Raw genomic sequence first — 20344 nt, 5'->3', positions numbered from 1 at the left:
CCACACACTGGCTGGCCACGGGGGACTTCCGTAGAAGAGTGGAATAGGGCTGAGCAGCATCTTAACCACCTTTTGGACAGTAAGCCATGAAGGATGCTTGAGGTAGAAAAACACTGTACTGAATGTTACCCATCAGCAGATTTTGATTTCAGTCATTTGCATTTTCTACATGACTGGATTTATTTTGGTTATTGTTTTGCTTTATTTCATAGTAAAATTATTGTTTGTTTCATTCTATTCCCTTTGAATCTATGGCCAGGTGTCTTTGCAGATATGCAAGTTGCACAAAATTAATCGAACAACTGTGGATACCTTAACCTATTTATGCGAAATGTATTACATTTATTTACGTTCAAGGTCATCTGCCAATACCTGTTGCAGTCATCAACAGTCTTCAAGTCTTCCCGCAATTCACTAGATTCTTCTGGTGTTTCTTCTTTCCTACAGTCAAATGCATTGTCTGTGAACAGCCTCACAGAGTTTTTGATGTGATCCACTAGATCATATATACAGGGTGATTCAAAAAGAATACCACAACTTTGAAAATCGGAAAAGGAGAGCTACGCTCTTTCTGCTGTCGATTGAAGGAAGCTCTGAAGTTTCATTTGGTCACTAGGAGCACTGTTGGCCGCATAACTTTAATATCTTTTGTCAGCACAAAGAGTACGGCAGAAGTGAATCGACGATAGTTGTTCTGTGTGCATTTCGAACCAAGTACAGAGTTCAACCTCCCGATAAGTGGTGTATCACACATTAGTATAAACAATTCACAAAGAAAGGATGTTTGTGCAAAGGGAAAAGTTCCAGACGGCCATGCAAGAGTGAAGAAAAGTTTGGCCGCATTCAGGAAGCATTTGTTTGCAGTCCAGGAAAATCAACCTGCTCAGCCAGCAGAGAGCTGCAAATTCTGCAACCGACCTTTTGGAGAGTCCTAAGGAAAAGGTTGGTAATGAAACCTTATCTACAATTGGTTCAAGCCCTTTCCAAAGCTGATAAGGTGAAAAGAATTGAGTTCTGCAAATTTGTCCTTGAGCAAATGCAAACAGGTGACCAGTTTATTTCAAAGCTAGTGTTTAGCTATGAAGCAACATTTCACACAACAGAGAACGTCAATGGGCACAGTGTCTGTATATGTGGCACTGGCCATTTCAGCCAATAAAGCTTTTGGTCCTTTCTTCTTCGAAGGTGCATCTGTAATTGGGCAAACCTATCTGGAAATGTTGCAGAACTGGCTGTTCCCTCAACTCGAAGAAGAAGCACGTCAATTAGTATTCCAGCAGGATGAGGCACCAACCCACTGGCACTTATCAGCCCATGCCTGTCTGAATGAAAGGTACCCACAGCCATGGATCAGCCACCAGGCAGCTTGTGACAGAACATTCATCACTGGCCTCTAAGAAACCCTGACCTCATCCCCTATAACTTTTTTATATGGGGGGTACGTTAAAGATATGATGTTTCAACCATCTCTTCCAGTTAACATTAAGAAACAGAAACAAGGAATAACTGCAGCTATCCAAACTGTTATGCCGGGGTACAGAATGTGTGGAATGAGTTCGGGTATCGGGCTGATGTCACTAGAGTGTCTTGAGAGGGCCATACTGAACATTTATGAACTTGTTTTCTACTGAAAGAAACTCTGTTAAGTACTCATCATATTGGTTAATTAGCCAAGGTTTCATCATGTTTCTTTGATTAAATGCAGATTTTCAAAGTTGTGGTATTCTTTTTCTACAATAATAACACTGTAACAACCCCTCAGGTTACTTCTGAAATTACCTTTATATTTGCTGACTGTCTTGTTAAGAGTGTGTACAGTTCCACCTGCTAGGAAGGCAAAAATCCAGTCACAAATCTGATCTGATAGTTGGTAAGCCCTTATTTTGTTCACTAAACAACAGTGTGGAAGTGCGTAAAATGCTTCCCATGAACCATGGACCTTGCCGTTGGTGGGGAGGCTTGCGTGCCTCAGCGATACACATGGCCGTACCGTAGGTGCAACCACAAGGGATGGGTATCTGTTGAGAAGCCAGACAAACATGTGGTTCCTGAAGAGGGGCAGCAGCCTTTTCAGTAGTTGCAGGGGCAACAGTCTGGATGATTGACTGATCTGGCCTAGTAACACTAACCAAAATGGCCTTGCTGTGCTGGTACTGCGAACGGCTGAAAGCAAGGGGAAACTACAGCCGTAATTTTCCCCGAGGGCGTGCAACTTTACTGTATGGTTAAATGATGGTGGCGTCCTCTTGGGTAAAATATTCCAGAGGTAAAATAGTCCCCCATTCAGATCTCCGGGCGGGGACTACTCAGGAGGACGTCATTATCAGGAGAAAGAAAACTAGCGTTCTACGGATCGGAGCGCGGAATGTCAGATCCCTTAATCGGGTAGGTAGGTTAGAAAATTTAAAAAGGGAAATGGATAGGTTAAAGTTAGATATAATGGGAATTAGTGAAGTTCAGTGGCAGGAGGAACAAGACTTTTGGTCAGATGAATACAGGGTTATAAATACAAAATCAAATAGGGATAATGCAGGAGTAGGTTAAATAATGAATAAAAAAATAGGAGTGCGGGTAAGCTACTACAAACAGCATAGTGAAAGCATTATTGTGGCCAAGATAGACACGAAGCCTGCAGCTACTATAGTAGTACAAGTTTATATGCCAACTAGCTCTGCAGATGCCGAAGAAATTGATGAAATGTATGATGAGATAAAAGAAATTATTCAGGTAGTGAAGGGAGACGAAAATTTAATAGTCATGGGTGACTGGAATTTGAGAGTAGGAAAAGGGAGAGAAGAAACATAGTAGGTGAATATGGATTGGGAGTAAAAAATGAAGGAGGAAGCCATCTGGTAGAATTTTGCACAGAGCATAAATTAATCATAGCTAACACTTGGTTCAAGAATCATGAAAGAAGGTTGTATACATGGAAGAACCCTGGTGATACTAAAAGGTATCAGACAGATTATATAATGGTAAGACAGAGATTTAGGAACCAGGTTTTAAATTGTAAGACATTTCCAGGGGCAGATGTGGACTCTGACCTTAATTTATTAGTTATGAACTGTAGACTAAAACTGAAGAAACTGCAAAAAGGTGGGAAATTAAGGAGATGGGACCTGGATAAACTAAAAGAACCAGAGGTTGTACAGAGTTTCAGGGAGAGTATAAGGGAACAATTGACAGGAATGGGGGAAAGAAATACAGTGGAAGAAGAATGGGTAGCTCTGAGGGATGAAGTAGTGAAGGCAGCAGAGGATCAAGTAGGTAAAAGGTGAGGGCTAGTAGAAATCCTTGGGGTAAGATAGATACTACCTACAGGAAAATTAAAGAGACCTTTGGAGAAAAGAGAACCACTTGTATGAATATCAAGAGCTCAGATGGAAACCCAGTTCTAAGCAAAGAAGGGAAAGCAGAAAGGTGGAAGGAGTCTATAGAGGGTCTAGACAAGGACAATGTACTTGAGGACAATAGTGTGGAAATGGAAGAGGATGTAGATGAAGATGAAATGGGAGGTACAATACTGCGTGAAGAGTTCGACAGAGCACTGAAAGACCTGAGTCGAAACAAGGCCCCAGAACATTCCATTAGAACTACTGACGGCCTTGGGAGAGCCAGTCATGACAAAACTCTACCATCTGGTGAGCAAGATGTATGAGACAGGCGAAATACCCTCAGACTTCAAGAATAATATAATAATTCCAATCCCAAAGAAGGCAGGTGTTGACAGATGTGAAAATTACCAAATTATCAGTTTAATAAGTCACAGCTGCAAAACACTAACGCGAATTCTTTACAGACGAATGGAAAAATTTGTAGAAGCCAACCTCGGGGAAGATCAGTTTGGATTCCGTAGAAATGTTGGAACACGTGAGGCAATACTGACCTTACGCCTTGTTGTTGTTGTTGTTGTTGTTGTGGTCTTCAGTCCTGAGACTGGTTTGATGCAGCTCTCCATGCTACTCTATCCTGTGCAAGCTTCTTCATCTTCCAGTACTTACTGCAACCTACATCCTTCTGAGTCTGCTTAGTGTATTCATCTCTTGGTCTCCCTCTACGATTTTTACCCTCCACGCTGCCCTCCAATGCTAAATTTGTGATCCCTTGACGCCTCAGAACATGCCCTACCAACCGGTCCCTTCTTCTTGTCAAGGTGTGCCACAAACTCCTCTTCTCCCCTGTTCTATTCAATACCCCCCTCATTAGTTACATGATCTACCCATCTAATCTTCAGCATTCTTCTGTAGCATCAAATTTCGAAAGCTTCTATTCTCTTCTTGTCCAAACTATTTATCGTCCATGTTTCACTTCCATACATGGCTACACTCCGTACAAATACTTTCAGAAACGACTTCCTGACACATAAATCTATACTCGATGTTAACAAATTTCTCTTCTTCAGCAACGCTTTCCTTGTCATTGCCAGTCTACATTTTGTAGCCTCTCTACTTCGACCATCATCAGTTATTTTGCTCCCCAAATAGCAAAGCTCCTTTACTACTTTAAATGTCTCATTTCCTAATCTAATTCCCTCAGCATCACCTGACTTAATTCGACTACATTCCATTATCCTTGTTTTGCTTTTGTTGATGTTCATCTTATATCCTCCTTTCAAGACACTGTCCATTCCGTTCAACTGCTCTTCCAAGTCCTTTGCTGTCTCTGACAGACTTACAATGTCATCAGCGAACCTCAGGGTTTTTATTTCTTCTCCATGGATTTTAATACCTACTCTGAATTTTTCTTTTGTTTCCTTTACTGCTTGCTCAATATACAGACTGAATAACATCGGGGAGAGGCTACAACCCTGTCTTACTCCCTTCCCAACCACTGCTTCCCTTACATGTCCCTCGACTCTTATAACTGCCATCTGGTTTCTGTACAAATTGTAAATAGCCTTTCGCTCCCTGTATTTTACCCCTGCCACCTTTAGAATTTGAAAGAGAGTATTCCAGTTAACATTGACAAAAGCTTTCTCTAAGTCTACAAATGCTAGAAACGTAGGTTTGCCTTTCCTTAATCTTTCTTCTAAGATAAGTCGTAAGGTCAGTATTGCCTCACGTGTTCCATTGTTTCTACGGAATCCAAACTGATCTTCCCCGAGGTCGGCTTCTACTAGTTTTTCCATTCGTCTGTAAAGAATTCGTGTTAGTATTTTGCAGCTGTGGCTTATTAAACTGATTGTTCAGTAATTCTCACATCTGTCAACACCTGCTTTCTTTGGGATTGGAATTATTATATTCTTCTTGAAGTCTGAGGGTATTTCGCCTGTTTCATACATCTTGCTCACCAGATGGTAGAGTTTTGTCAGGACTGGCTCTCCCAAGGCCGTCAGTAGTTCCAATGGAATGTTGTCTACTCCGGGGGCCTTGTTTCGACTCAGGTCTTTCAGTGCTCTGTCAAACTCTTCACGCTGTATCGTATCTCCCATTTAATCTTCATCTACATCCTCTTCCATTTCCATAATATTGTCCTCAAGTACATCGCCCTTGTATAGACCCTCTATATACTCCTTCCACCTTTCTGCTTTCCCTTCTTTGCTTAGAACTGGGTTTCCATCTGAGCTCTTGATGTTCATACAAGTGGTTCTCTTATCTCCAAAGGTCTCTTTAATTTTCCTGTAGGCAGTATCTATCTTACCCCTAGTGAGATAAGCCTCTACATCCTTACATTTGTCCTCTAGCCATCCCTGCTTAGCCATTTTGCACTTCCTGTCGATCTCATTTTTGAGACGTTTGTATTCCTTTTTGCCTGCTTCATTTACTGCATTTTTATATTTTCTCCTTTCATCAATTAAATTCAATATTTCTTCTGTTACCCAAGGATTTCTACTAGCCCTCGTCTTTTTACCTACTTTACGCCTTATCTTAGAAGAAAGATTAAGGAAAGGCAAACCTACATTTCTAGCATTTGTAGACATAGAGAAAGCTTTTGACAATGTTGACTGGAATGCTCTCTTTCAAATTCTATAGGTGGCAGGGATAAAATACAGGGAGTGAAATGCTATTTACAACTTGTACAGAAACCAGATGGCAGTTATATGAGCTGAGGGACATGAAAGGGAAGCAGTGGTTGGGAAGGGAGTGAGACAGGGTTGTAGCCTCTCCCCGATGTCATACAATCTGTATATTGAGCAAGCAGTAAAGGAAACAAAAGAAAAATTCGGAGTAGGTATTAAAATCCATGGAGAAGAAATAAAAACCCTGAGGTTCGCTGATGACATTGTAAGTCTGTCAGAGACAGCAAAGGACTTGGAAGAGCAGTTGAACGGAATGGACAGTGTCTTGAAAGGAGGATATAAGATGAACATCAACAAAAGCAAAACAAGGATAATGGAATGTAGTCGAATTAAGTCAGGTGATGCTGAGGGAATTAGATTAGGAAATGAGACATTTAAAGTAGTGAAGGAGCTTTGCTATTTGGGGAGCAAAATAACTGATGATGGTCGAAGTAGAGAAGCTACAAAATGTAGACTGGCAATGACAAGGAAAGCGTTTCTGAAGAAGAGGAATTTGTTAAGATCGAGTATAGATTTAAGCGTCAGGAAGTCGTTTCTGAAAGTATTTGTATGGAGTGTAGCCATGTATGGAAGTGAAACATGGACGATAAATAGTTTGGACAAGAAGAGAATAGAAGCTTTCGAAATGTGATGCTACAGAAGAATGCTGAAGATTAGATGGGTGGATCACGTAACTAATGAGGAGGTATTGAATAGAACAGGGGAGAAGAGGAGTTTGTGGCACACCTTGACAAGAAGAAGGGACCGGTTGGTAGGGCATGTTCTGAGGCGTCAAGGGATCACAAATTTAGCATTGGAGGGCAGCGTGGAGGGTAAAAATCGTAGAGGGAGACCAAGAGATGAATACACTAAGCAGACTCAGAAGGATGTAGGTTGCAGTAAGAACTGGAAGATGAAGAAGCTTGCACAGGATAGAGTAGCATGGAGAGCTGCATCAAACCAGTCTCAGGACTGAAGACAACAACAACAACAACAACAACAACAACAACAACAACAAGTGAAGAAACATGACATCCACATGGGAGCTCTTGTCTACTCACTTGGGATTTCACGGATGAATTGAGTGAGCTGTGTACCACAAGATCTCTGTTTACAGCACCCATGTTGAGTTTCATAGAGCAGCTTCCTGTTCTTAAAAAATATCATACTGCAAGAGTTAAACGTGTTCCATAACTCCTTGGAAACAACAATGACCAGCACTTTTTCCAATTGCTTGGTATCCTTCTTTGCTATGACAACAAGCTGTTAGAAGGGGAGCAATGTCTTCCATGCCATCTCTGTAAAATCTCGCAGGTATCTCATCCAGTCCAGATGCCTTTTCACTATTGAGCAAATTTAATTGATTTTCTATTCCGCAATCATTTGCCTCAATATCTGCCACTTCGGCATTTGTAGGATGAGTGAGGGGTGAAATCATATTACTATCTTCAGAAGTGAAATAATTTTGGAAGTCTGAATTCAGTATTTTGGTCTTTTCTCTGTCATCTTCTGTTTTGGTACCTGTACGGTCACTGAGCAACAGAATCGATTTCAAACAGGTACTGACTTTACGTGCAAAGAAATCTTAGGATATTTAGTTATACTGCTTTTAAAAAGTTTGCTTTCAAAGTCACCAAATGCTTCACACATATCTTCATCATGTTTGATTGTGGCTATTTAGACACTCTGCAGTTTGTTTCCTGTCACTCTTGCTAAACAAGCTTTTGATAAAACAGTACAAGGTGTTCAATTTCAAAGGGCATGATGGGTCAGTTGAAGGTAAGAAGTGTTGAGAGCCCCTTGAGTACACACTTCAGCCAAGATAACTTTCTAATGGCTGTGTACTGACTACAGTATATGCTTTCAGCTAGAAACAGTTTTTAGTACTGCCAGGGTCCATTCTTTTAATTTAACAAATACAGTTTTTATCCTAAAATTGCCACATTTTTCTGTGTATCGACACTGTTGGAACCACAAAAATGTTAATCTGTTCATTAATGACAACAATAATTATATTATTTTCCCCGCAAATAATAAGATATGTAGGTTGTTTGGGAAACATGACTAACACGAGAGGAGAATAAGAGCACATACCTGTAAATTGGTCGCACAAATTTCATACGTCCTTGTTCTGTCACGAAGTCCAAGGCATGCTGAATTTGTTCCTTCCACTTTCCTCTAATGCACAAACGTAGCCATCTTTAAAACAAGAACACATGCAGATCAGATGCAATCTCTCTTTCCTAATGACTTGCTGTTACAGAATACTGTACATTTAGCAAATACGACTGATCCTCAAAGTGTACTAAGCATGCAGAATATATCATTTATGAATCTGTGTGTATTTTATTATGACAATGGAAATTATAGAATGGAAAAAAAACTTACAAAAATGTTGCAAACAGTCACATAGTTCAGATGAATTACAAGTAGCACAAGGGTACAAAGAAGAATCAGCAGACAGGTGTGTGTGTGTGTGTGTGTGTGTGTGTGTGTGTGTGTGTGTGTGTTTGTTTTTGATATTTATATTAAAAGAAAGAATACATAGTCACAATATCGAAATCAAATATCATGACATTTGTTTGTCTTTAAGTGATGTCTGCTATTAGATGTCAATGGATGTACAGCATCACTTTGCAATGGTTAGAATGTGGCATAACAGAGTCAAAATAAAAAAGACCTTTTGGTTTTCTGATAGTTTTTCATAGAGTATTGCCTCAGTGGCTAGCAGTAGCAGCAGTGAAGAATTGGTCAAACAGAGTTACATTAGCAACTATCATCACTAAGGAACTCTATGTATGCTCAATAGAGGAAACTCTAATATGGCATTAAAAAGGGGTAGGAGAGTGAGAGTGAGAGTGAGTGGGAGTGGGGTGAAGATGTTGGGAGGAGGGAGACAAAGGTGACATCATTATAGACGGAACTTGAGCTTTGGTTGAGGAAGGAAATGAGCCTATGTTACTTACAAAGGAACCATCCTACCATTTAGTTTAAACTTTAAGCACTTCAGGCAAACCACCAAAAACTTAAATCTGGATAGATGGACTGGGCTTTGATTTGCCGTCATGGTGAATGTGAGTCCAATGTCTTATCATTGTGCTACCCCTACTGTCCTACTCTCTTCTCCTCATCCTCCTGTGAAAACTAAGAGCAAAGGAAAGCAATACCGTATTTACTCGAATCTAAGCCGCACCTGAAAAATGAGACTCGAAATCAAGGGAAAACAAATTTCCCGAATCTAAGCCGCACCTGAAATTTGAGACTTGAAATTCAAGGGGAGAGAAAAGTTGTAGGCCGCACCTCCAAATCAAAACATAGTTGGTCCACTGTAATATGAGAAACAATTTAGGTCAAATGAATGACGATACAGCTACAGTAGTTTGGTTTGAGTCGTAAGCTTAGCAGTTAAGCTTTACCAGGTAGCCACTGCTATGCATCAGGCGCTCCGTCTGTATTTATAGAGGTACCCTTCCTTTTTCATGTGTTTCGTCTGGTTTGAATTGATTGCTTATTTTTCTTTGATCTGATAAGTGCCGTTCTCTTTGTTATAGGTGTTTACGTCACTCTAAGCTGAAAATGCATTACTGTACTGTGTCATCCATTGTTTGTCGCGTTCTGATATTGAGTGTTCACGACCTGTCGCCGCTCGTGGCATGACTTGCTTTTGTGCATGCTACTGCCGTTTACAATTAAAAAAAGAGAGGAATTCTCTCATTAGCAAAACAAATGGCAAGAGACTGCCATTTGTTGTTACTTACACTGGTGCTTTCTTTGATAATGATCAACAAGAACCAAATAATAGACTGCGTATGATAGAAGATGTTTTGAACGAGAGTATAGCGAAAATTTTTCTCCATTTGAAAATCTTTGCAGACGCCTCTTTAGTACATTACATTCTGCACAGAAATTAGAGTCATCTTAGATTTAAAAATCTAGTCAATTGTCGTGCTTCATTTCTGACTATATCACTATTAGGCATAAGAATAATACGAATATAAACATGACATAATATGTATATTCTTCTGCGTTTGCTGTTGTCTCACTCTAGTTTCGTAGTTTATTACGCAGACAGGATTTAAATGAGATAGCAGCAAACACAAAGGAATACATGGCAAAATGTTTATATTCGTATTATTCTTATGGTAAAGAGAATACTGCATGTGATTCACTATTCATAAAAGTTCCTATTAGCAACCATCTCTTCTCACAGGTGGGAAAAAATTCAGAACATAGAGTTGGCCTTATTGACAATTCCCAAACAGTCTTGCCAGTCGGATTTTCGTAGTACATTGAAATGCTGCTACATTCGAAGATGAACAATACGGAATTTGCATTTACTTCGTTGGATAATGTATGAAAATGCAGTGGTCGAAACTCGGGGCGGAGGAAAAAAGCTTGTCTTCCACCTTTTTTTAAATTTATTTACTGACGCAGAGTTTTTGGCGCCAGTATTTATTTTTGTGCCTGCAAAGCATGCCTGTGTAGCGCTACATATATTCGACGGCAGAAGTTAGTTGTGGCGGCACCTACCAACATTTTTCAGAACTTCCGCTTACTTTGCACTCGATTCTAAGCCACAGGCGGTTTTTTGGATTACAAAAACCGTAAAAAAAAGTGCGGCTTAGATTCGAGTAAATAAGGTATATGTTAAGAGGAAATAAACTGTTAACAACAAGGAAGATACAAATTTCCAGCTAGGAGTATGGATTGGGTTGCCCCTTAGTTATCAACTACAAAATATTTGAATGCAGAAACCCCAATTTTTTTGCCTATTAATTTAACACTGACATACAAAAACCTGTTGGAGATCTGAGCAGGGACATGTTCAAATTTGTTGAATGTACTCCACTCAGACCTGACACTGATAGCTGTTACAGGGCAGTATATTCTTTTTGCTTGGAAATCATTATAGTGAATCATGTCACATGACTGATAGAATGCCAAGAAAAGCGCTCTTAATAGGGATTATGGAATGCCAAATATCTTGTCACAATTTGTCATAAATTCAAAAAGTTCTTGTTGTTTTGTTTTAGAAAATAATGGAAGTGAAACTATCAATGAAGGTGTGAATCATTACATTAAATTTTTTAAGGAGGAGCAAGCAAAATTTACAAAATTATCGCTTGCTTTCTGTAAAACAAACTTACTGACTTGGATTTAGAATGGAAGCAATCAAAGAACAATGTTCTTGCATGATATGAGAAGGAGCTGACAAACAAATTGAATAATTTATTTCAAATCATATAAGCCAATGCTCTACAAACTATCAAACATATGGGACAGTCTTCTTACTGTGACAAAGAATATCAGGAAGAATAGGCTTTATTTTCCATATAGATAGAAGACTCAGCAAAAATAAGAATATAAAAGAAGAGAGAAGATATGAGAAATAATAAATGCGAGCATCTAGTTCAACTGCATCACATAATTCAAGTTGGTATCTAACAATCCAGAAACAAGACTTTTCACTTCAGATGAATGCAGTAGGACAGAACTTTTGTCTAAATTTGCTGCTTCATGTCAGAAAGCTGGGAAACAAGGTATTGAAGATTTTATTACTGCAGAACTAATATCTATGTTAGAGAGATAGCTGATTTTCAATCGGCTCTATTTATATCCTTTAGGCTGGGCAGAAGTGCTTGGTTACAAATTTGATCATCTCCTTTCAATAATTTCATCATCAGATTTGAAAGAAGACATGAAATGAGCATGCTGAAGCTATTAAATCAACTTTTAAAAACAATACTCTTACAATTCTGACCATTCATTGTTACAATTAATCATTGCATTACACATTAGGAAATCAAGGGAAAAAGTCTTTCTAGTAATTGTTTCATTCAGAGAGAGAAAGCAGCTCACTGATACTCAAAAATTTGCTTTTGTAAACAGCAAGCACAAGTTGTCTGGATTGCATTTACAAGGTACGGAAAGTAGAAAAAGGTAAAGAATTAATGAACACAGGTAGAAAGTATAAGCATTCTTAAATAGCATGAAAAATCAGTTCTGAAGCAAAGAAATACCCCTACAAAGTGAAAGGGCGATACACCAAACACATTGCATTGCAATATTGATGTATGAAGTATGAAGCAGAGAAGTGAGAAATGAAGAAAGGACAACAGTAAAATATAAGTGAGTTAAATGAAATTTCTAAGAAACAGCATAGCAACCCAAACAGTGCAATTAGAAACACACAAATCAAAGAAACATTAAACCCTTGCTGTAAAGGTTTAGAAAGCAATACTGACATGGGACAGGAATGTTTAGACAATGGGCACACAAAGGCTGCAGAACATAACATGTGAATTGACAATATAAGGCAGAAAGCTTGAAGAAAGATAAAAAAAATAAGGTGCTGAAGGAGGAAAGATTAGGGGTTAACAGCCTGCTGATGACTATGTTATTAGAGAGGATTACAGGCTCAAAATTTGGAGAAGGATAGCAGATGTTCCATTTCCAAGTTTGCCTTAAGGGATTTCAGGAAATTACAGTATACCTAAATCTGGATGATCAGACAGCAATTTGAGTTGCCGTTCTCTTGAATATACGTCCAGTTTTTCATCATTTACAAATTAGATTGACAAAGTGTATTTGAAAGCAAAATATTCCAGATCATTAATAGCCCTCATATGCCCCTTTTCAAACAGCTGAAAGAAATGCAGAAAACAGTGCTAATGTTGTTCATCATAGAAGGAAGCATTATAATGCTTCTGAAATTGAAAACATGCTTGAATTTTATTTTAATGAACTACGAAAATAACTTTCATGAAGTGATGACCATGAAATCACACAGCTCCGTCTGTTATATTTCTTGGACCAAAGATGAGAAAAAGTTAAAAATCACATCTTGGTGCAAAGTATCAGAGAAAGCTAATGGCAAGAGCAACTTACTGCCTAAAAATAGTCTCTATAATGGATCCTTTATGAAAATAGGAATGGCTGAACCAATTTCAAAGCAGGATTCACATTTCATTACAATGACAGGTATTAAATACGGGGCAAATGTTGCCAACAAAAAATGTACACAACAGGCTATGATAAAAGTCAATCTGTTACCACAATCTTTATTTCATATGCACACCCATTGGCTCACAACCACACTGTCACCTTGTGCTAAGTCTGTCCCCAAAAACAAACATTTTAGTGTGGCAGGGGATTGGGTGGCAGGGTGGGGAAGATGAGAACATTAAGAAACAAGAGCTCTTGGGTAATGCAGCTATCGAAGCATGTAATCAGGATCTGATGTTTTTGAAATTTTTGTTATTGTATGAAGTGAAAGATGTAGCATTGTGTACAACACTAGATTTGAATAACAAAATACACCATAAAGGAGCAAAAATAAGTAACACTTTAATGACATTAACAGCAACCTCGTACTTTAAAAACTTCAGTTTTACAGGAGAGTGAGAAAAAAATCGTCTTTATCTTGATATAGATGATGAAATTATTGTCTTCGTACACTTCATTAATAACATATTAGATGAAACAATGCGAAAATTAATTTCAAGCCATATATTAAATAAAAATTGACATACGATGTTGGTGTATGAACAAACTGACATACAAGGTTGCAGTTCAGACCACTGACTTAATATTTAAATGCTACACTGATGATCACAGATCAGTGTTATCCAAACAGGATGAATTTTCATTTCAGAGTATTTATGACTTAACACCTTTATTCTGTTCACTTTGCACATATATTCCAAATTTACAATACTGCAAGCACAGTCGTTTGTAATTTATGCAAAATGTAGGACAGGCAGCTTCCTGGGTACGGTGGGAATCTCTTGCAATGTTCAGCAGCCAACAAGCAGTTGGTGCCCTGTGTGTTTTGTTATGTACTGTGTTGTGGTTATGCTTTAAGATGACTTATGTGCAAATGATGTCTGTTGACTCCAATGAAAGTACATTGAAATGTATAGATGATTACAGACAAAGAGGGGCACATGCCTCGCAGTCCCCTCCTCCCCCTTGAATCTGAAGTACAGTGTTTTCATTAATATATTGAGTGGATAGCCCTCAGTTCTCTGGTATATAATAAGTTTTTTTGTGTTAACTACAAAATTTAGTTCTTGCACTGTAAGATTTCTTGAGACTGACCAACTCGTTTACATAAAAAATGGGGATTTTAAAATCTTGCAGTGCAGCCTCCTGGAAAAAAATTCTGTGCACCCCCACAGGAGGCAGCATCCACTTGTTTGCAATGTCCGGTTTCACTCGATTCACCCTTTTCCTGAGCTTTTCAAGGACAGGACATCTTTGTAAAACACTTGGTTGACAGTTTGTCCTGGAGGAACAAATTTTTTATGTGCAATACCCCTACTGTCAAAAAAGGAAATTGGCTTTGTTTTGACCTTTGATTTGCTCACTTGAGCTTTTTTCGGTTGAGGAGATGTCTCAGTGTGCCACTCCTCACTTTGCCACTTTGTCTCAGGATCATATTCAAAAATCCAGGGCTCATCACCAGTGATCACACAGTTGAACCATTTGTGGTTACTGGCAGTCTTCTCAAGAAGATCAACACACATTTCTTCAACTGTCTTTCTGCTCAGTTGTGAGGTTTTTCTGCATTATTTTGGCACAAACCTTTCTCAGGTGCAAAACTTCAGTCATAATTTGGTGTACGGTGAAAGTATTTATGTTTAACAGGTTACCTGCCATCCTTATTGTTAAATTTTGGTCTGATCTCATAAGACCATGCACGTGTTCGACACTTTCATTGGTTTTTTAAGTCGACTGCCTCCATGATCAAGGTTCATCTTCAATGCATTCTCAGCCTTCCAAACATGATTTGTGCCAGAAAAAACTTGTGCCCTTGATAAGGAATTCTTCCCATTGGGCTGTTTCTACTTTTCGAAAATCACACTCGTGGATTCCCCAAGTTTAGCACAAAATCTGGTGGCATAATGTTGCTCTAAATCCCACTATTCCAGTTCTGTACCACACAACAAAAACACAACTTCATTAATGGCACTCTCAAAAATCAAGTGATGGCTATACAGAGCTGACTCGGACTGAGTGTCTGGAAGGCATAAACACACGGGTCTACACCAGTAGAACAACACAGCGTTGCCCAGCTGCTCACAGTACTGTCAGGCTCATTACTTTTCTGTCGTACCCTGTATTGCCTAGAGGTAAAAACTCAAAAGTTTCTCAAGCAGAAATGCAAAATCTTCCTATGATGTCCTTCTGAAATTTGCAAACAAAGTGCTCCTACCACTTTGTATTTGTAACATATAATACCTTTGTCAGGTGAGACTTGTAGACTCTGAGGAAGAGCAGCCACAAAATATTATATAATAAATTATGTTTATCAGTAATGGATTACAGAATTTAAATTAAATACTTTGCAGCAGATTTAAATGATGGCAGTCATCATTTTTGGAACTGTTGATTGCACCTTGAAATACCACTTATAGTCGAGATAGTTTAAGAGGATCCCTAACAGCTCACAACACTGTTGCCAGCTTTCAGCTGTGAAGCAGTAATGGCTGCAGGCAGAAACAGTAGCCATCTATAGAGCTGTGACAACAGAGAGAATACCATAGAGATGTTTACAAAATTACATTACTCTATTGCTTGAGGTGGGCCTGCAAAGCTGCCACTCCCTGCCCATTGCTGCTGTCAGAGATCAATGTACGTCGACTCAACTACAGCTCCACATAGCGGACATTAGGATCGTGGCTTCTGCGGGGTACAGAGCTCTTATGGTTCTCCAGTAGGCAGTTCATTCAGCCTAAGGGTGCCTAACCAACCTTTCACATTTTGTTGTTTACAATGAAATGGAATCCACAGAGTGAGTGAACCTCAGTTATCTAATCCCTCGGTATCTCTATTATGCTTTCATGCATCACTGACCAATGTTTAATATAATAATTTAGATTGTTTGAAGATAGTTTTTCATTTCCAGCATTGGCAACTCTATCCACTTTAGGAATCGAATGCTAAGTTTGTAATTGTCTCGCTAGAGTGACTAGAACACAGTAACATAAGTGGGACTGTCTAGCAAGAGTTTCACAGCTGATTAGAGGAAATGAGCATGTGAAACATGTCCCATTACCTTTAGATGCTAATAATTTCCTTGGTTGTTGACAACATTTGAGGGATAAAGTGTTTTATTTTTCCTCGTTTGTTGACAAGGTTTGAGAGATAAAGTGTGTTATTAGCAAGGTTCTTTTTATGAGCGTATTGTGCCTGAGTTCTTGCGTGTTGTATTTTATTTTCTTACAAATACCTGTAGCACTCCACAAGTCTGGAAACAACACAATGCTAATTCAGAGTGCAATTTATTAGGCAAAAATTCGGAACATGAACTTACGGTGGAAGCGAAGGAACTTGGTGCACCCTGACCTGATCTGAACATCAAATGGTTGAAATGGCTCTGAGCACTATGGGACTTAACATCTATGGTCATCAGTCCCCTAGAACTTAGAACTACTTAAACCTATCTAACCTAAGGACATCACACAACACCCAGTCATCACGAGGCAGAGAAAATCCCTGACCCCGGCGGGAATCGAACCCGGGCGTGGGATCTGAACATCAATCAAGAACAGATACAGGGAAGAATAAGTACATAATTTCAACAGAGCAATGTACTTGCATGATAACACATTTAGGCATAGTTATCATGCTTCCTGACATTTTAATGCAACAAACCGTAATAAAAATGACTAGCTTGACGAGATCTTTAATGCAGTGTAGCACTTGAGGTACCTAATTACATAATGTACAAGTATGAATAAACAAAAAAACATGGTAGGTTAGCTTTGTAAATGTTTAAAACAGTTTGTCGGCTTCTGGGCTTGCTTCTGTCAGCCAATTAGAAAATCACTATCTCATTGCACAAACTAATAAATGCTATGGATTGAACTCTCACAAAAAATATTAAATGTCTCAAGCACAGGATCAAAAACATGAAAAACATTAAGCTAATATACTACAGTAAAGATGGCTCCAAAATGCATAATTTTTTAGTACAGTTTGTTGTGATAAAGTGTTGGGAAATGTGACGTTGGCAGCTAAATATGTCATGTACAGATCTTCCTTGGAGATCACTTTTGGTGTTATTTGTAGCTGATTATGAAAAGGAAATGAGATACAGACTGTAAAATTTTTAGAGAGTCCTGGCACCATACTTCCAATCGAAAAATGGTACAGCCTTCTCCAGTACAGAAACTACAAGTTGCACCTGGCCTCTGTTACTTAAATACTGTTTTACTTGTAGTAGCCTTTGTTTTTTTCTAATTGTCACCTTTCATCACACTAAACACAGCACAAATTGTCAAACAAAGAAGTGGATCCATAGCAGACTGCTTGTAGAATGAGGCAATTGGTGTACACATGAGTGAGTATAAGTACAGTACATTCTTGGCCCAACATTTGTACACGCACTTATATTCCTGAGCACCTATGCTGGATACAAGGAAAGAGGCATCATGTGGACATACATAGATTTCATGGCTATGTAGTGTATTCTGTCACTGACATGTTGTCTTCTTTTCTACATACTGCTGTTCTATTCCATGAATGAAATGTAATGCTTCCGATTTAATTTCAGTGTGCATAAGAGTATTTCATTAAAAATGTAAAACTACATTTAGAAGAAGTTGTTCTTAGTGTTGACAGATCCACAGAACACCATTTTGCAAACTGCTCATGTCTGATGTCAATAGCATATAAGATGTCCAGATACAATACATTATCTAAGCCCTGAAAACTGATGAGAAACTGAAAAGCAGTCAACTGAGTAACGAGTTGAATAGATAAGACTAAATCGCAACTTGAAGTGTCATCCCTTTTCTCACACCTCACACTGGACAAGGAATCTTGTAAATTGCAGATAGAGAGAAGAAAAACATGAAAGTGGGGAATTAATGTAATGACTACAGCAACAGTAGCAACAAAACCCAATATATGAAGAAAAATCAAATGAAAACAGAAAAGTGTGGTTCAAACCAATTTGTATGTGTGCATCTTTACTGAAACTTACCTAAATCGAATCTCTGAATTTTTTACCGAATTAAGCTTATAAATTTTTTCCATAGTCTTGAGTTTTTCAAGAGATAATGGTTTCTCTTCTAACAGCTGAGCCAGAAATTCTTTCACTTGCAAGGAACTCAGATTTTTAAGGTCTGTAGCAGAGAATGGACAAGATTCAGTTTCTGACCACTTCACCCATTTCTTGCAAAGGTCAGTACATGTTTCCTCCAGTGAAGTTTTGTAACTGCAAAAACAGAAACACCAGGGTTGTAACTGGACTTAACATACCACCAGCTCATGTAAAAAATAAACACCATTTATAAATAGAAAGTATATACATATTTTGTTTGGTAATTTTTCTGTACTTACTCGGGTATGACTGGTGGCATTCCTGGCTTCTTTAACCATGTGTCCCAATCAACTTTCTTCAGATCCTCATTTTGAGCAAAGTATTCATACAAAAATTCCTTGAAATCATCTGTTCCAATTGACTTGTATTTGAATTTCTCAAGGTATGCTCTTAGAAATGGATCAAATTTCTCTGAAACATGCAGTTGTTTGAAGATACTAATAGTACCCAATAAATCCACCATAACAGAAACATAAATATTGCAAGTTGCTGGCTTCTCAATATTTATATGCCAAAGGCCTCATTCTCAGGAAACAGAGGAAGAGAAAGGACTACTATTGCAAAACTCTGGATCGAGACAGCCCCAGTTCTTGATCCCACTTGTTATGACCATAACTTGAGTTCTTTGGTTGCTCTGGGAGATGGTTAATTGGAACTACAACATATGAGATATTAGTTTACTTTATTACATGAATGATAAAAAGATTTACTTAACTTGATACAATCCTTCCCCTCACTTGACACATACAATTACAACTCTTCTCTTTAGTACAATGTTCATCATTTTACAAAATTACATTTCCGTCTGAGACTAGACTAACTCTTTAGTCTTTCTTGATAATGTTGACTGCTTCAGCTGAGGTAATGAAGTGGGGGAGAGTGCTTCCCAGCTTGGCTCTTTATTGACCTCGAGGCATGGTGCCTTATATTGCTCCTGTCTAGAGCCTGTGTATTGGGAGAATGACTCATATGTGCAGAGTGACAAGTGGTGTGAAGTGGGTTCAGTCAAGTACGTAGTTCTAATATTCATCTGCTAGAGGTCAGCAGTGGTAAGGACTAAACAGAAAAAAACCAATGTATATGTAGTTAAGAATTTTGACCACCAGAGTCCAGGAGTGCACAGAGACCTAAAGAAACAGGTCAAGAGAATGTTTTTGTGAATTGTTCTGTTTATTTCTTGAAGGCTTATTTATTTATTTATGTTTGTACACTTTTGTGTGTGCTTTAGTAGTGTGAACGATGTGTGGTCTACAGTAAATATGTATATCATTGTTCTACTGATGAACACTGTATGAACTAGTGTGAGAAAGTTTTAAGATAGTGTGAATGCAGACGACGGGGAATTTTTTATTATAGTATGCTAAGTAAGTCTATGGTAAAAGGAAAGGTTATTCGAGTGCAAATGAAAATAGTTAATAATGTAACAAAATATCAGAATGAAACTTCCTGGCAGATTAAAACTGTGTGCCCGACCGAGACTCGAACTCTGGACCTTTGCCTTTCGCGGGCAAGTGCTCTACAATCTGAGCTACCGAAGCACGACTCACGCCCGGTTCTCACAGCTTTACTTCTGCCAGTATCTCATCTCCTACCTTCCAAACTTTACAGAAGCTCTTCTGCGAACCTTGCAGAACTAGCACTCCTGAAAGAAAGGATACTGCGGAGACATGGCTTAGCCACAGCCTGGGGGATGTTTCCAGAATGAGATTTTTCACTCTGCAGCGGTGTGTGCGCTGATATGAAACTTCCTGGCAGATTAAAACTGTGTGCCCGACTGAGGAGACGAGATACTGGCAGAAGTAAAGCTGTGAGGACCGGGTGTGAGTCGTGCTTCGGTAGCTCAGATGGTAGAGCACTTGCCCACGAAAGGCAAAGGTCCCGAGTTCGAGTCTCGGTCGGGCACACAGTTTTAATCTGCCAGGAAGTTTCATATCAGCGCACACACCGCTGCAGAGTGAAAAATCTCATTCTGGAAACATCCCCCAGGCTGTGGCTAAGCCATGTCTCCGCAGTATCCTTTCTTTCAGGAGTGCTAGTTCTGCAAGGTTCGCAGAAGAGCTTCTGTAAAGTTTGGAAGGTAGGAGACGAGATACTGGCAGAAGTAAAGCTGTGAGGACCGGGCGTGAGTCGTGCTTCGGTAGCTCAGATGGTAGAGCACTTGCCCGCGAAAGGCAAAGGTCCCGAGTTCGAGTCTTGGTCGGGCACACAGTTTTAATCCGCCAGGAAGTTTCATA

At 39.0% G+C, this 20344-nt stretch overlaps 1 protein-coding gene across 1 annotated transcript in view; it reads right to left on the bottom strand.

The window, feature by feature from the left end:
* LOC126262798 (leukotriene A-4 hydrolase) overlaps positions 1 to 20344 on the bottom strand; it is a 104731-nt gene that overhangs the window by 6732 nt on the left and 77655 nt on the right. The window contains exons 10-12 of the mRNA XM_049959623.1: positions 18350 to 18521; positions 17991 to 18224; positions 8093 to 8197 (exon numbers count right to left, since the gene is read on the bottom strand). Of these exons, the coding sequence (XP_049815580.1) occupies positions 8093 to 8197; positions 17991 to 18224; positions 18350 to 18521 (511 nt within the window). The remainder of the gene's footprint in view (positions 1 to 8092; positions 8198 to 17990; positions 18225 to 18349; positions 18522 to 20344) is intronic.

This window comes from Schistocerca nitens, chromosome 6, assembly GCF_023898315.1.
Source record: "Schistocerca nitens isolate TAMUIC-IGC-003100 chromosome 6, iqSchNite1.1, whole genome shotgun sequence".
In the NCBI taxonomy this organism is placed as follows: Eukaryota; Metazoa; Arthropoda; class Insecta; order Orthoptera; family Acrididae; genus Schistocerca; species Schistocerca nitens.
Note: the sequence above shows the minus strand (reverse complement) of the source record. Positions and strands in the feature narration are given on the sequence as shown.